The 18,782-nt window shown below is 34.4% G+C and overlaps 1 protein-coding gene across 1 annotated transcript; it reads left to right on the forward strand.

Moving 5' to 3' along the window:
* The first annotated feature begins 11,364 nt into the window (after positions 1–11,364).
* LOC149195416 (cytochrome P450 704C1-like) lies at positions 11,365–16,836 on the forward strand. Its single transcript, XM_089407911.1, has 7 exons — positions 11,365–11,723; positions 11,990–12,208; positions 12,361–12,648; positions 14,232–14,524; positions 15,912–15,924; positions 16,018–16,218; positions 16,328–16,836. Exons 1-7 carry the CDS (start codon positions 11,415–11,417, stop codon positions 16,514–16,516), a joined length of 1,512 nt encoding a protein of 503 aa, XP_089264037.1. The 5' UTR covers positions 11,365–11,414; the 3' UTR covers positions 16,517–16,836.
* Positions 16,837–18,782: the final 1,946 nt, after the last annotated feature.

The raw sequence follows: 18,782 nt of genomic DNA on the forward strand, positions 1-18,782 counted from the left end.
TTATCCAACTTATGATAAAGAATTATATGCATTAATGGAAAGTGTTACAAAATGGAAGCATTATTTAATGGGAAAAGAAACAATGATTCATACAGATCATCAACCACTTCAATACCTTTAATCTCAAACTAAGTTGTTATAGTCTTGAAATTATATATGGATGGGTTTTTGCAGCAGTTACACTTAGTAATCAAGTATAATAGAGGTAACACAAACAAAGTAGTTCATATGTTGTCAACATCTTGTTTGAATGATTTAATAATTTTGCAAAATAATTCTTTAGCACATGAAATTTATATAGAACAATATGTTGTAGGTATTGTTTTCAACGATGTTTGTGAATCACTAACTCGTGGTGCTCAGGTGGAAGAAGTGAATTACCATGTTCATGATAGGTTATTGTACCATTTTAGCAAGTTGTGCATACCACAGGGAGAAAGAGCGCATGTGATCAGGGAAGCACATTCTTCTTGTGTTTCAGGTCATTTTGGTGTAGGAAAGAGAGTGGCACAGCTACAAAGTTTTTTCTATTTGCCTCAGATGAATGAAATAGTTCACGAGCTGAAAATGCACCATGACAAGAATCGAGTGGATCATCACTTTTAGTTTGGTGATCAAGTATGGCTTTACATCAGTAGAGAAATGAAGAAAGGTGAAGGTAACAGGAAGGTTTGCACTTCTAGGCATGGAGATGCCAACTATCGCCGAGTGAGACTCAAAGGCATGAATGCCAGTAAGGAAAGGTGGATGGAGATAAAAAAGGTGAGGTAGTTGTACCCTCACCTCATGTTTGCTTAAAACCAAACTTTTGGTGGTCCAAAAGCTTCCAGTGGAGAGGAATGATCCAGGAGGATCCTAAAAATTATCAAAGTTCAAAGGTCTCAGATTTTTCTAGAAATGGCACCAAGATGAAGAGCTCATCACGTTGAATCCGACAATATCTTTGGTTTCGCAATTAGCCTCTAGATGAAGGAGAAACCACCCGTTGAAGTTTATGGCGAATAGGTGAAAATGGGGCCTTGTTGGCCAAGTGGCATTCACACAGTTTGGCACATGGCAGTGGTCAAGTCAACAGAGTCAAAGTCTAGTTTGGGTGCATATATTCAGGTTACATGGTGGACACATTTTTGCATTAAGTTGATACGTAGTGCAAGGATTGATTTGTTATATAGTGTAAAAACTATATCATAACCATGTTCAATGTTGCATATACATATTTGTTATAAGTTACAAGGACGACACATAAAAAAAATCAAAAGGTATGGTTTAAAACATATGATATGGTGTAATAAAGTCAAAACCTATGGTTTAAAAACCATATATCCATATGTCATGGTGAATAGCAGTTGGAGCAGAGTTTTAAAAAGTATGAACCATATGTAACATCTAAATTTGGATAATCAACATTAAACCTTGTACAATGCATATGCCATGGGTCATGTTTGTTGTCATGACTGCCAGGGAGTTGGTAAACCGCAGGCCAAGACTGTCGCTCACATTCCATGGGTTGAGAGACCTTAACCATCAGTGCTTGGTTATCATGACTGCTTGATATGTCAACAGTGCAGGGAAGTGTTAGTACCTGGCAAGGAAGTGGCAGTCCAGTGGTACGACAAGGTTATGTGGCACGGAGTTTGAACACTGTTGAAGTTTGTTACATTATATACTAGCATTCGATATGTCATGTATTAATTGCAAGCGCCAAATTAAAACCTTGGGTTATAACTATACACTGAGGCATGGGGATATGGAAATTCAACCCAATGTTTGTATACCATGTATATGGTATTGTTAGACTATATTAAACACAAATGCGCCAATACCTTATGTTTATACCTTTGCGCTATATGTAAAAATTATATTGCATTGTGTAATGTTTGTTCAACCTAAACCAAAACCATATGCCATGTATAACCAAGGAGGTCCAAAGGTTTGACCTTGGAACCTGCCCGAGGTTTTATAAAAGGATTGTCATTGTGCCATTGCAAGGGAGTTGTATACTGGAGTTCAGAAACTAGTTTTGGTTATGCCTGCAAATTCTCTTTTGAGCGTAACTTGGCCATCCTTGGGCATTTTTGAGAACGGAGAGGGGCGTTGCAGAGTAGAGGTCGAGGCCTTCTTTTTTAGAGTATCCAACAGTTATTGCGTGCACATTGCAAATTGTTAAAATTTCATGTAAAGAGCCTCTTTTGAGAATTCCTAATATAACGGTCGCCCATTGGAAGTGGACCTAGAGACGTGGTCCAAGAGGGACGAAGTCCATCAACAATGTTTGCTATGTTTGCGTCTTTATTTGTTGTTGTTCATTCTTATTTTTAGTTCTCAAAGTTTATGTTTAAGGCATATTAACAACTTAATTTCCCTCATTCATTCACATAAATGCACCCTTATTTAATGTTGGTGAAATTGCGCAAATAATCAATCCTGTATATTTCATATCATTATAATCCCTCAATAGTTTGGTGCAGAATTCCAAACTAGACAATTTCCGCTCTCTCCGCCAGTCAACTCCAACATTAAAAATACCATCCCAAAAAGGACTTCCATAATTTCATGGATGTAATATCCTTGTGAATTTCTTAAAATAATATATCACGATTGTAAATTGAACGTTGAAAATTCCATTGTAGAGAGATCGTCCATAATTTCATGTATGGAATCTCCTTGTGAATTTCTCGAAACAAAGATGTATTATGCAAGATATCACAACTATAAAATTCATGTAAGTTAAGAATCAATATATTATAAGATAATGAGTTGACCTTGATGTAGTTTGGAAAATCAGTTATGAGAATGTGCTCTGTATTTGCTTGGCTTAAGAGGACCAAGTGAGAGAAAATGCTTCTCAATATATGAGGCTAGTGAAAAGATGCCAGATTTTAATAATATGGTAGAAACAATTTTACACATATATGTTTAGAACAAAAGGGATATGTTAAATATAGAAGTACCATGATTCCCATATATATAGGAATTGATTTCCCTTCTTAAGAGGAAGTGAATCAAACCACACAAAATGGCCATTTGAGTAAGAAAGACATTCCAAAGATCTATATTCAAATATCATGAGGGGAGTTGAACCTAAGGGCTTTGAGAATGGTGGAATTGAGCCAATTAAATCTAAGGATAAGGAGTTATTATTGAATTTTTATGATGTACATATATATAAATCTCCATGAGGTGGAAATTGTACAAAGTATTAGAGTGATGATGCTTTTCTTAGCTTGGTCCAATGAAACCCACCAGAAAGGAGGATGGTAACAAATGTACATAGGGCTAACTCTTATAATCAAGGTGCTAGCATTAATAGGGGAATGTCCATTGGCTCCTATGAATAGGAGGAGCTCCTAAGGCATAGCATCAAAAGTACAAAATCTTAAGCTATATGTATGGAATTAGATACTAATGAAAACATGTATAACCAACTTAAGCACTAAATCGTCAAGTGTATGAATCTTAACTTGTCATAATGAGTTGAAGTTGAGCAAACAACATAGGAATCAATGGGGATTCTCTCTCTTGGGTATTAGACAACAAGAAATGATGAATGTGAGCTTAGGGTACAATGCTCTTTATGCTAGACCCCTAAAATGCATGTGTTAATTTGATTGGGGGAGGATGGCTAGAACTAAGGCATTTAGGGCTCCTTGATATTAGCATGAGGTTAAAGATAGAGTGTGACTAACAAAAAAATGAAACTAAAGGGATATGGGAAGGAAAAGAGAGGTGGTTTAAAAACTTTCTTTGTTCACAAAATAAAGGAAAGGTTGACTTCACAATGACAACAATGAGTGATTGGTTATTTACAAAACATATTTTTGGGAGAAGTTATGGCAAAGGCTCGAAGAGATAATGGTTCCTATCGAGATGAGAGTTTTTGTAACTAGGTTAAATGAGAATGTTATTTCTAAGCTTACAACTATCAAGGGTTTGTATGAGGATATTAAATGCACTATCAGAGATAGGAAAGTATGTTCCCTATCCCCCACCATTTTTGGCATTTACATTGATAAGCTAGAAGAATGTTTAGAAGTTGCAGGAGGTGATGGAACCCAACTTGCTAGTATAGTCATTGCTCTTCTCTTTTATGTTGACAATATCATCATTCTTGCCAGAAGCCTTGATGATCTCAACAAGTGCCTTAGAATCCTCCATGATTACTACTCCAAGATGTGTATGATTGTTAATACCGACAAGACTAAAGTCATGATAATCAAATCCAAAAGGAACAACTATGATAATTTCATCTATGATAAAAATTACTTGGAGAAGGTTCCTCTTACAAATATTTAGGTATTGACATTCACCATCAGCTCAACTAGAACTATAGCATTAAGAAAAGGATTATACGAGGTTGGAAAGCTTATTATGAGCTTGAAAATAATTGTAAGTCGGTTGATATTAAGGTTTGGAGTAGAAAAAAAGTTCCTCTTCAAGATGATCATCACCCCTATTATTTTATATAGGTGTGAGGTTTGGGGTTACAGTTTATCTAAAGAATCATGGATAAATATTGAGATGATTCAAAAACAATTTATAACCTACTACCTCAAGATTAAAGGAAATAGTCCCTACCCTATTCTCTTGATTGAAGCTAACCTCTCCCCCATTGAAAACATAGCTATGTTTAGGTATCTGGTGTACAAGAAGATGTTGTGGAACATGAAAGCCAAAAGGCTCCCTAAAATTGCTTCTAACTCTAGTCAAAACCCCTAGCTCTGACTCAGTCGAGGATGGCATTAGGATGCCCAGTCCTAGTTGAACCATTGGGGGATTGGTGTTACCTTTGGCTTCATTTCTGTCGTGCTCAATTCCATCCCAAGGAAACTTACATGTCGATGCTTCATGTCCATCTCTATTGAAACGTATGCAATGAAGATCGCACTTTTCTCCTTAGAACAGTTTGCCTCCCCTACCTCTAAAATTCCTTCTTCCTCTTCCTCTTGAACCATCTCTTCCCCTAGAAGAATCTTGTGTAGGATTATTCTCTCTATGTGCAAGACACACAACTTCTTCGAAATACTGAGGAGTTGTCTTCTTCCAAAAATCTTTCTCTCTCTTAGTAAACTTCTTCTCAAGGGAGTCAAAGGTAATCTCCTTGAGGTTTCCACTTGCTTGCCATGAATCAAGATAATTTAAACAAGTGGGATATAGTGCCTTGACATAAGCTATGAGAGGAATGTCTATTTGAAAACCAATGGCTTTTATCTCATGAATAATGGATCTTACTTATGATGCTAAAGCAAGAGGGTCATCATTTTTCAGTTCAAGACTAAACAATTTAATCATCAATTGGTCATCTTTTTGTAAGGTGTGAGTCATACAATTCCTTCAACTTTTGTAAGGCTTCAAAAGAATTTTTAAAAGGTGAAATATGGCAACTCAACTCTTCATTTGTAGATGCTATAATCATGGCATAGGCCTTGTTGTTCTTATTTTCCTAGATGACAATCTCCTTATCTGATTTGGGCTTTGCAGGTTAATTATCTCCTTCTCCTACATAGACTCCTTTCCACAACTCATTGAAAATGAGAGTGTGTTTGATCTTCCTTGACCATTTAGGATAATTCTCTTTTCCTGAGAGAACTACTCCAACAATAGATATCAATGAATGCATTTAAAATCTGTATAACGTGTAAATAAAATGCACTCTCTTAGCAATATATTATAAAAAAATTGCACCTCTCGTGGAAAAAAGATGCACCTCACGTGGCAAACTCTATTTCACATTGGAAAAAAAATGAGAAATGATATATCAGAGTTAATATTGGGGGAGGGATTATATGGGGGAGGTGTTGTATGGTGGAGGTGATATATGAGGGAGGTGGTATATGGAAGAGTTATATAACAAAGGTGTTATATATTATAACCATCGAGCCAACACAAGATAATACACATAATACCATTGAACATATTACCATCAACCATAATGATTGGAGATATGACCGGGCCAGAAGTTGTATGATGGTATAATGGTATAGCGGTATATGGGGAGGTGATAGCAGCGAAGTCCAGGGAGGTTTTACCAGTGGATTCAACGTATGCAACATAATGATATGGTGGTATATCTCTTGTTGCACCACGAGGTATACCAGCAACAACGAAGTCGAATCGGTGGTGTGGGAGTATGACTGAAGTCCTGTGAACTGTCGTGGTGATAGGAGCAATGTTCTTGTAGAGGAGAGAGGGGAAGATTGATTGGTCGACAACATATGGTGGTTTTAGTGTTATATGTTACAGCGAAGGCCATAAGGTGGTATAGTGTATGCAATATATGATATGGTGGTATGATGGTTGATACCAGCTTCAATGGAGGGATTCAATGTAAGGAGATCACAACAAGATTCAATGTGCATTACCGGATTGAAGTGATACCATTCAACATACCATGGCGCTAATTCTAGGCAACATTGGTGGTATATTAAGTGAGATTCAAGGGCAGGTATATAGTGGTATGTGTTCTTACATCGAAGTCAGTGCCATTCAACATATTATGGGTAGCGATGCCATTAAACGTGGACAATGTGGACAACATCGATGTGATACCATCATATAAAACGATATATTACAACAGAGATATACGTTATAACTGGGATTATAATACCATTCACGCAGAGGGGAGGGAGGAGGTAATCCACAGTGATAGAAATGCCATGAATTTCCACACTCACCACTCCACAACAACTTCGTTCGATGCAGGATAACACCTCCAGGAATCACACCTCTAACACCCTCACGTGTTCAACATCTCGAGGCAGCAACTCGACTCTTCAATAGTAGGAATAGAATGCACAAAATTTGGCAGGGATATGTCAATCTGCAGAAATGCAGAACAGGGGCAAGAAGGAGTTACAAGGATAGGAAGGAAGCCAAAATTAGTGGTTGGGACCTGTGCTATGATACCATGTCAGGCTAGGAGGTAACTCCTCAAATGAATTGTGTTTTCCCATTAAGGCTAATCATAGATATATGCATGGAGGGACAGACTCTTGGGCTTCATTTCTGAGTGTCTCTTCATATTCCTATTATCCTTATTTTCTATTTACACTATTTTACATATATTGACCCAATCCCAATGATTAGGTGTCAATATTAATAAATGAAAAATATATGTAAATATTATTAAAGAGCTTATCAAAGGGGAACAAAAAGGGGAGGGGGAAGTGGACCATAAACAAAACTAAAAGATTAGAGAGATGATTGAAAATAAGAATAATGAAACCAGGAGAGAGGAGGGAAAGAAAATGGTAAGGGAGGATAAAACAGTAAAGAAATTGAAAAAACGTAGGGGGTGGGGATTGATGAAGGGGGATTAGAGAAGATTATAGAGTAAGTTGATGGACTATTGGTTTCCATGAGTGACTAAGTTTATATCCATCTTCCTCGTTGAATTTATAGGGTTTCTTTTAGATCTATATTGCTACCCTAATGATTCAATTATTATGAAAGGGATTAAAGCAATGACTCGAGCTTGGTCAAAACAAATAAGGTGCTTGGCATTGAACGTGTGCTTAATGATGGCTGATTTGGCCACTCGATGATTTTTCTTATTTGCAATGTGATCCGTAAGACAAGTTGTGATCAGTCAGTCTGTTTGGCCAAGGTAAGACTTTCTACATGAATAAGGAATTTGGTAGACATCCGATCCTTTCATGAGATCACACTTATATTTGGCTAATTGGAATAGTTGTCTGAGCCTTTTAGGGGGCCTCAATATGGTCTTAATGTTCTTCTTAGCCAATTGTCTGAGCCTTTTAGGGGGCCTCAATATGGTCTTAATGTTCTTCTTAGCCAACACCTTGGCGATGTACTAGTGGTATCTTTTATGTAAAGGAGGGTGATGTAGCCCGTGGGAGGGAAGGGATTAACGATGTTTGATTTGGGGTGAAAGGCTGCTTTATAAATTTGAGAGGTAGATTAGCCATTAGCTTTGAAAGCTTGGATCATGTGGGCTTTTTCCAAAGGAAGGAACTAGGGAGAAAATATTTTAAAGGCTTGGGAGATATGAACATCTGTGGAAATCTCCACTCTAAAACAAATAAGTTTTAGTTAGAACATTTTATTAACGTGTTACTCGGAAACAATATAGATCTATGTTAACTAGAAATCTAGCAAGATCAAAAAAGAATCAATTATTTCTAAGTACAAAAATTTTCTTAAATTTTACACTCAAAACAAAAATTTGCATACTTCTATGTGCTTCATAAATCTAGAATTAAGAGAAAACTATAATAGTTATTTAGAATGTAATAAACATATTTAATGTAGTTTTGAAAATAGTTTTAAATGTAATTGTATTTTATAAATCAAGATATCTCTTTTCAATAAAAAAATAATAAATCTAAATTATTCACTTAATATATATATATATATATATTAAATTATCTAAACTTCTTACTACAATTTTGATATTATTTCCTTCCGCAATTAAATTCTATAAATTAGTAATTAATTAAACCGCCGCCCCCCACGCCGCTGCCTCCGCCTAATTAATTAAAATGAAATAAAATATCTCAACTTGACGAAGCATTCAACTTAACAAAGCATTCGTAAAACCCACCCATGCTCAGTTCCGTAAGGGAAGAGCAGTTTCCAAGAGACGGAGGAATAATACTCTCCAAATTGTTGCCGGATAAGTACAAGTACTCAAGTTTCTGTAGCAACCCCAATTCTCCTGGAACAGAACCTGATAAAAGATTATCTTCCAAGTAAAGCATTTGGAGGGCTTTAAGTTGCCCAAACTCTGGCGGAATTCTCCCTCTCAATTTATTGCCACAGAGATCCAACGTGCGCAGTAAAGAGAGATTACCCAGAGAAGGCGAAAGCGTCCCTTCTAGGCCTGAGGGAAGAAGGACTATGGAAACAACTCTTCTGCTCTGTTTTCTGCAGCGAATGCCATTCCACGAGCATATGTTGGCAGAGTTGTGGGCCGTCCAGTTGGACAACAATCCATGTGGGTCGGCCGTTATGGCGTTTCTGAAGGAGAGAAGAGCTTCCACATCCCTTTTCTCGTGGCGGGCCATGGAGCTTCCAGATTCCTGCAACATTGACATGCGCTCATTCATAACATAATGAGACATTGACATGCGCTCATTCATAACATAATGAGAATGAGGTTGCAGTGAATGTAATGGACCAGCATACACATATTGATGACCGTCATCTGCAGCAACAGAGACCTCTGCCATTATCGGACAAAGCCGTGTGTAGGATCCAGATACATATTACTACTTCTATTATCGGACAAAGCCGTGTGTAGGATTCCAGCCAGCTGGAAAATTGAAAGACGGTAAGAAATTGGCGTATGAAGTGGGGCATAGAGACGAAGAAAGCGTTGGTAAATCATGGAGGTATTGAACAAGACAGAAGAAAAATCATTGTCACGTTGAAAAAATGTGTGGAGGAATTCACACTTATAATCTTATCCGAGGAGAAGAGGCATCGAAAAAATAAATAATAATAATAAAGGTTCTGCTGAATTAAAGAAAAATGAGGATCGTCAAATATCACGATGGGTATAATATTTTTTAAAGTCTTCCTTTCACTTTGTATGTTTGGAAGTTTTTCTAAACTTTTTTAAAAGGTACTTCACAAGACAAAATAAAAAGTTATAGTTGGTGACAATATAGTTTCAAATTATCATAATTCCCATATATTTTATTAGATAAAATAGAAGTTATGGTTGGTGTCAATATGATCTTTCAAACTAAACAAAAATGGTGATTGTGAAATATCACAATGTTGTTATGACTCTACTATCTTTTAAAGTCTTCCTTCCACTTTCTATCTTTTGAAGTTTCTGTAAACTATCACTCTCTTTACAACTCTACTTTTAGAAGGTATTTCACAAGACAAAATAAAAGTCACTGTTGGTGATAATATGATCTTTCAAACTATCACAATTAGGATGTATTTCACAAGACAAAATAAGTCATGGTTGGTGTCAATATGATATTTCAAACTAAAGAAAAATGAGGATTGTGAAACCTCACGATGTTCTTATGATTCCACTATCTTTTAAAGTCTTTCCTCTATTTTTTGAAATTTTTGTAAACTTTCACTCTCTTTACAACTCTACTTTTAGAAGGTATTTCACAAGACAAAATAAAAGTCATGGTTGGTGAAAATATGATCTTTCAAACTTTCACTATCTTTACAACTCTACTTTTAGAAGGCATTTCACAAGACAAAATAAAAGTCACTATGGGTGATAATGTGATCTTTCAAACTATCACAATTAGGATGTATTTCACAAGACAAAATAAAAGTCATGGTTGGTGTCAATACGATATTTCAAACTAAAGAAAAATGAGGATTGTGAAATCTCACGATGTTCTTATGGTTCCACTATCTTTTAAAGTCTTTCCTCTATTTTTTGAATTTTTTGTAAACTTTCACTCTCTTTACCACTCTACCTTTAGAAGGTATTTCACAAGACAAAATAAAAGTCATGGTTGGTGACAATATGATCTTTCAAACTTTCACTCTCTTTACAACTCTACTTTTAGAAGGTATTTCACAAGACAAAATAAAAGTCATGGTTGGTGACAATATGATCTTTCAAACTATCAAAATTAGGATGTATTTCACTAGACAAAATAAAAGTCATGGTTGGCATCAATATGATCTTTCAAACTAAAAAAATATCTCAACTTAACAAAGGATTCGTAAAACCAAACCATTAATTTAATACATGTTAAATTAAATAAAGTTTAAGCCCCACTGATTTTAATAAAGAGCAATCCTGTTTTACTATCTTTAGTTGAACATTCTGTTGACGATTCTCACATCCACTACTATGAAAGGAAAATATCACATCAATATGAACACAGAGTTATCGGTCTATATTTAAAATTGATTCACAGAATTCCGAGGCATCTGAATTATTTTTCTTTCACCTATGAGTCTTCCGAATAAATATTATTTTTATAATTTAGTTTAGACCTTGAATAAAATATAAAAGAGACGGTGATCCCAATCTTTATCTTTGAACTAAAACTTGTCCCTGTTCATGTCGCTCCATGTTTTATCATTTCCCTGTTAACATTTTACATTACACTTTGTGCTCCATTATTATGTGTTATACTGTGTGTTCCAAAACTAGTGAACACAAATACTATTTGTGTGTCACGTTAATTCTTTACGGTTAAATCAACTTTATGAAACCCAAGATGTATCTAGAAATTTTTCGATGTGATGGTAGTCAGTAGATGAAGAATAAGTTTTTCCAATTTTTTAGGTCTGTATTATTTATAGGGATGAGATGAGGCTGCAAAACAACCCCGTGGACTTTTGGCCACATTATTTTATGCATTCATATTAAAAAATTAGACTACTCTCTCGTATGCTTCCTATAAAGGGGACCATGCCAATCCCATGTCAATTGCATTTTCTGTTGATCTTTTGGAGAGAAAATGGAAGGGAGCATAGAGTATGCTGCAGCTGTAACAACAATAATAGCTATGATGCTGTCGCTGGTAACAGCCTTGCTGCTGGGGCTTTTTTTCAGAAAGAAATGGAGGAATTGCGACGTGTACCCACCTGGTGCTGCAACAATGGTGGATCATATCCTCAATTTTAAACGCATACATGACTTTTTCTACGATCGGCACCAACGCTTCAAAACTTTCCGAATAGCTTATCCTACGTTTAGCATGGTGTGTACCACCGATCCTGCAGATGTAGAGCACATGCTCAAAACTAATTTTGCGAACTACATCAAGGTCAGTTCATTAGCTTATACTATATTACTTCAAACTTTTTATGTATTTACTATTGTGATATTTTTGTTGGAGATTTTTGGATTAGAACTGTGCAATATTTATATTTGGTCTATCTTTTGGTCTGTGAAGATAGAGTTTCCATCTTAAAACATTGTATTGATGACAAATATTATACATTTCTAATCCAAAAATCACCCACCACAAAATGAATAAAGGTGAAAATCTCCATTCATTTATATTACCAAATTGTTTTGAGAAATTCACAGGGAGATTTCATCCACGAAGTTATGGAAGACCTTCTTGGGGATGGCATTTTTAACGTTGATGGAGTGGACTGGCGGAAACAGCGAAAATTGTCTAGTTTGGAATTCTCCACAAAGCAATTGAGGGATTATAGCAGTGTTGTTTTCCGGCTGAATGCATTGAAACTTTCCAAAATTTTACTCGAAGTCTATCAAACTAAGCAAAGCACTGTAGAAATGCAGGCATGAATGTTAAATCTTTTGGTTTTCAGTGTTTATATGTAGATTTAACTGTTTTTGACTTTCTCATCGTTCGGTTTTCAGAGTTTATACCTAGATTTAACGGTTTTCCACTTACTCACACTTGGTTATCTTTTGTGAATGAATGTTAACAGCGTCTATTTCTGAGATCAAGCATGGATGGAATCTCCAAGTTCGCTTTTGGACTGGAAGTCAATAGCTTATCCATGGATGAGTCTGGACCGGGGGATACTTTTTCAAAGGCTTTTGATACTGCAAATGGTTTGCTTTTCGCGCGTCATTTTGACCCTATCTGGAAACTAAAAAGGTACTTCAACGTAGGGTCGGAGGTCATCGTAAAGGAATGCATCAAAATCGTGGATGATTTTGTGTACGACGTCATTCGGAATAGAAGACATGAGATTTCACTGCAAACTATTAATGTAAGGCAACACTCACAACAGACTCCGTATTTAGTTTTGAAAACTTTTTAAGTCATTTGATGAGTCTGTAGCATAGTTATCAAAACTCGCGAATTCGATTCGATATGGAAAAAATTCGACCATCAAAAATTCTATACGAAAAAAATTTGAGAGTATGCATTATAGAGACACTTATTTTTTAAAAAAATTAAAAATTAAAAGGAACCATAATTATATTCAAATTTTTAAATAAAAGTTATTAAAATCTTTTCTCACAAGAATAGTCATGTTTACTTATCTCTAACAATGACCTCTCTTGTCTAAAATGCTACAACCCCTCCTATTTAAGATCATAAAAAACAAATGAGGGATAAACTAAAACATGTAAAGTAAAATTTAAGAATGAAAAATCAAAACTAAATTTTATATAAAAAATGGAACACTAAATATTAAAAATAGGCTTAAGTGATCTCCACATACTAATAAATTTATGTCTCTATCCTAAAACAAATCCATATAAACTTTGAAAATTTAAAAGACAACCTCATTTCTGGAAAGAGAATGCCTGCATTAGTTCAAAATTTCAAATGACCCTAAGTTTAATAGATGAAAGCTAAATTATCACCTAATAAATCAAGTTCTAAATACAATGAAATATCATAATATTAAATTCAAAGTTTAGATAATTATATAAAAATCTGATAGTAAAGTTATCCTATTTTTTAAAAAATTTAAAACTTCAACTTCATTTAACTAATTTCTATGGAAACTATATTTATTCAACAATAATGAAAAATAATATTAACAAAATAATTTTTTATTATAAATTGTAGAAAAAAACTTTTATAAAAAACTTTTATTTGAATTCCATTACACTAATTGTTTAGCAAAATTTTACCTTATTTCAAATTTGGTAAGGTAAAAATTTCTATCTTTTCTATATATTTTGGATATTTTTAAATATAAAATTTACATTCGTTATTATATTGTAACATAGAAATTTATATTTTTCCAATGTATTTAGATATTTTTAAATATAAAACTTACTTGGATTACTGTAATATAGAAATTTCTGTTTTTTACCAGATAGATGGCTTTCTTTTTGGGTTGCAAGTCCACTAGGAGCAATTCTGTTCATGGGGAAAGATACCTCTTTCCCACCCGATCCTTAACCGCTGGTTGGTAGTCGGTTTGGAAGTCGGTTTGGAAGAATTGCAAAAAGCAGTAAATTCAATCTTTCAAGGTTCTCTTGATCCAATCCTTAATTGGTGGACCAAGAGGAATATTTGGCCACTTAACATTCTTTCCAAGATTGACAAAACTGGGTTCAGAGCGATAGCAAGAGAAAGCTAAACCCGTACCGTATTGAATTTCACGAATTAGCAGACGAATGGAACCGAACCCACGAATATTCAGATTTTTTGGGCCAATTCGCCCGAATTTGGTAACTATGGTCTGTAGAGGGTTAGGGTTAGGGTTAGGGTTTATGCGTAAGAAATAAAGAACCAATTAAATTGAATCGGTATTAATTTTAACTTTTTCGTCAAACAAATCCTAGATCAACCGTTTTTTAGTTTTGACCGTTTACTTGTTTCAACCTACAGATGAAACCAGATTTGCTGTCTCGATTTATGGAAGTAACTGACAGTAACCAAGGCGATTACTCTGCGAACGATAAGTATCTACGAGATATTATTATTAACTTCATTATTGCTGGGCGGGATACCACTGCGACTACTCTTTCTTGGTTCTTCCATATGCTTTCGAAGAGTCCAGACGTTGAAAAAAAGATTCTTCGAGAAATCCGTGAGCTGGTCAAGGAGAAAGAACGTGTGCCCCTGGAAGAAACTGTTACTAGGTTTTGTGAAAGTCTAACACATACAGCCTTGGACAAGATGCATTATCTTCAAAGAAGTTTATACCCAAATAAATTTATTTTCTAATTAGGATATTTAATTTCTGATTAGGATAAATTTATATTAGTGTTAATTATATATGAATCAATACAGACTTTCAAATAATAATTTATATAATTAATGTGTATATTTAAATAAATTATATAAAAAAGTTTGTATTTAAATAGATTTAATTTTTTTCTGAATTTGTTAGATCTATAATTAGGATGGATCTATTCATTCCATATATATATATATAGAATTAATGTGTATATTCAAGTAAATTATCTACATTTGTATTGGAGTATTTTAAAAAATATGAAAATTTATATCTTATTCAAATAGTCCAAAATGGAAATATAAGTTATTTTTTAAATTTTTAATTACTTTATCATTTTTACAAAATAATATCAAACTATCTCACTTCACATCAATATCCAAATATTTTATTTCTAACTGAGATTAAAAAAGGAAATAAATTTTCCATATCTTTTTTAAACATCTCTTTTACACCTCTTCTACACTAAATTATAATATCAACAAAATAAACCATTTTAAATGAACCACTTTGCTAAAATTAATTATTGATATTTTATAGTATTTATTATAAAATAATACCATTTCACTTCCCTAACAAAGTAACTTTGACCTTATAATATCAACAAAATAAACCATTTTAAATGAACCACTTTGCTAAAATTAATTATTGATATTTTATAGTATTTATTATAAAATTATACCATTTCACTTCCCTAACAAAGTAACTTTGACCATTTTGCATTTTGGGTGGGATGGAGTGCGGTTGGGTGTTGAACATCTTTCACCAAAATAAACATGTCCTCTCTCTCTTTAGTTATTGTGCAGCTCCTTTTTCTAATAAGTTAAGATCAGTCGGATACAGTTCTAATGTTGAACCGAAACGGAACACAGTTCTAATATAGATCTAGTTTCATGACAGACTAGGGATTAAGAGATCTGGATGATATTTCTTCAGGGTTAAGAACTGTAGATGAAAGCATATATTCTGTTTTGTCTCCTCTGTTTGGAGTTTCCGAACTCTGAGCCATTTCCATTTGTTAAGATCTGTGAACTTTGTGTTTCTCGATGACAGGGCATTAAATATATTGGTTCATGTGGTTGTCAAATCAATTTATTTAATTAATTGTATCTTGCAGAACTGGATAGTTTTATGATAATATTTTATTGCTACGATAATATAACAAGGAAATTCAAAATGCCTAGCAGAATTTTATATTAATCTTACACAGTTTGGTCCAGAACTCAGGGAAACAAGCAAGCATAGATCCATGTTTGTATAAAAAAAAGGTTGCAGTAAAATTTTTTGATTTCTAAGGGCAAGTCATGTATCCTGCTTTCTATTTATATTAGTTTAATCTCAAAGGTATACATGATATTCTTATTCTTTTCCATTTTGTTTATATTCTATAGAGATAAAATAATCTGACATATTATCAATTGACACATTTTTTGACAGGATGGAAAGGTTGCAGTTGCTGATGATATCCTTCCAGATGGATACAAAATAAATAAAGGTGATATCCTGGTCTATGTACCTTACTCTATGGGAAGAATGAAATATCTCTGGGGAACTGATGCTGACGAGTTTAGGCCTGAGAGATGGCTCCAGAATGGAGTTTTCCAGCCCGAGTCACCATTCAAATTCACTGCATTTCAAGTAAGCAACCTGAGCCTGATAGTGAAATTTTTAGATGACCTGAGTGAGATAGTAAATCTTTTGAAAACGATGCCATAAAATTCATGAGGTGTTATCGATTTTATTGCAGGCTGGACCTCGTGTTTGTCTTGGCAAGGATTTTGCATACATGCAGATGAAGATTGTGGCTGCTGCCCTTATTCGTTTCTTCGAATTTGAGGGTATAGAGGGTGAAGAAGTGACATATAGTCCAGCACTCACCCTCCATATGGCTGGGGAAGGGCTCAATCTTCAGTTCAAGCCTAGATTAGACTTTTGAACACAGTTTCACTTTATAAATAATAAGGCAGCTTACAGTGAAACCCTTAACCAGTTTCTCTACTTGAATGCGTCTATAAGCCACAATGTCAAAATCCTCTGAAAGCATTCAATGAAATATGTAGAAAAAGCTTAAACCTCATGATGAAATATGTATAGTATAGTCTTTCAGGATATAAGTTATATAGTATATGTGGTTACTGTCCGTCATGCTTAGTTTCACAACGAAATTTGTTGTTCTATATTTTCACTTTACCGATTGTTTTGTAAAAACACAAAACAGTCAGGGTGAAATACAAATTTGTCGGTTTGTATTTTCGTTTCCCCGATTGCTTTTGTTAAGAAAACAAAATGATCAGGAGTTATACATATATCAGTGAGTAAGAGTTCCTTATTTTTTTAAATGGTTATTCATGGGTTTATTTGTTTTAGTATTTATGGGACAATTGAGAATACTGCCTTGGCATTTAAATTTTTTATAATAGTATAGAGATAATTCGCTAGTATATGCTTATATGCCTGTGAGTTTAGTTATAGGGTTCAAAACTACATACTATTTACACGGTTCAAAACCCATAGCATGTGGTTATAGCATCTTTAGATTAAAGTGGTTATAGGACGTGGTTATAGTACTTTTAGATTAAAGTGGTTAATTTTTTAAGTGGTTTTTGTTTTTTGTAGTGGTGAAAATTTGAAAGGAAAATGTAAAAGAAGGACAATTAAATTAAAAAGGAAAATGGAAATTTACTGTGAAAATTAAAATGGAAAATGGAATTTGGAATTCCACATTATACAATGCAATAAGTAAAATAAAGTGGCTATGAATTAAAATTTAGTGTTATGTAGGCTTATTTTTAAAATTTCTGAAAATTTGGTGTTACGAAGACTTACTTTCTAAATGTATGGAAATTTATTCATTTGTAATTATTGGACTACTGTTTAAGTGTGATCTTTTGGAGTTTGTAGTAGATTTCTTGTTGGCCTAAAACATTGTGGCTAAATCTTGATTTGTAATGTTTAAACTGGTTTTTTTATTACATATATGGATTCAACACCCTCAAAACTGTAGGGCACTTCTATTGTGAAGTGTTGACCATCAAACTTATGATTTCAATGAATCATTCTATACAAATTAGATAAAAAATAAAATGGAAAACTTTACAAAAAAATCTCCCATCCACCTAATGTGATCTCTCTTTTATCATTAACCATGACTATATCAGAAAATATGAAGAGTCACCAGAGCTTTCATTTTTCCTTCTTGCTAAAGGGTCTATACTTGTTCATTAGTTGGTGCAATTTCATCTTCACCTTTCTTGCTTTCTTTAAGAGCTCCTTCAACTCCTCTTTGCTTACCTACTTAACATCAACAACCTCTTCAACATTAGGATCCAAGGCAACAACCCTTACAACGAAAACAAGATAATCTAAATCATGCTCTCCTCACTTTCCATGAGAAAAAGCCTTGTAAAATATGCCACCAAATTCCTCTTCATCCACCAAAATACACTCATCTTAGAACAAGAACTACCTTTAAACAACCTCCATAATAATATTCTCCACTTTAGCAGCTAACTTAAAAGCATCCATGCTCTTATCATAGTCTTATCCTCCACTATCGAACCCAACCTGGAAACAAATCCAATCAATTTTCTAAGAATTAGGTTCAGGGAGAAACAAGTTCTACTGCCAGTGATTGGAGGAACATGGGGAATAGGCTTTCTAATATTCATGATCATTAATAAAAGCATTCTGTTTATCGAAGTATTCTTCTGAATCAAAAATATTACAAGGCCCAAAAATATTTGCAAATAGACTTTTAAAAAAAATGATCGATTGTATGTAAAAAATAAATAAAAATACTCCAGAATATATTCAACTCGTTAACCGAAACTGCTACCTAGGCTTGGCCCTGCAGCTTTCCTTAGCCCTGCAGCTTTCCTTGACAGTCACACTGAACACCTCTATACTGGGCCACAGCTCCACTACGGATTCAGACAGGCTCTGTGCCTTTTGTACAGCGACTAATCAATCTGATATTCCTAAAACTCCATTCCAACTTACTCCCAATAAAGGCCCAATAGCTTACCAACACTGAACACTAAAAGGTTCAACAACATCTCTATACTGCGCCACAGCTCCAATACGGATTCAGACAAGCTCTGTGCCTTTCCTACAGCGAATAATCAATCTGATAGTCCTGAAACTCCATTCCAACCTACTCCCGATAATGGCCCAATAGCTTACAAAAGCATAAACGAGCTACG

This window comes from Pinus tabuliformis, chromosome 2_2 (assembly GCF_031772625.1).
Source record: "Pinus tabuliformis cultivar Carrire ecotype Pingquan chromosome 2_2, CPIR1, whole genome shotgun sequence".
Lineage (NCBI taxonomy): Eukaryota > Viridiplantae > Streptophyta > Pinopsida > Pinales > Pinaceae > Pinus > Pinus tabuliformis.

Excerpts from the sequence above, each read along its gene's own strand:
- LOC149195416 (XM_089407911.1), top strand. The coding sequence starts at position 11,415 with ATGGAAGGGAGCATAGAGTATGCTGCAGCTGTAACAACAATAATAGCT. Across the intron at positions 11,724-11,989 it reads ATTTTGCGAACTACATCAAG|GGAGATTTCATCCACGAAGT; the intron begins GTCAGTTCATTA and ends AGAAATTCACAG. Across the intron at positions 12,209-12,360 it reads AAAGCACTGTAGAAATGCAG|CGTCTATTTCTGAGATCAAG; the intron begins GCATGAATGTTA and ends GAATGTTAACAG.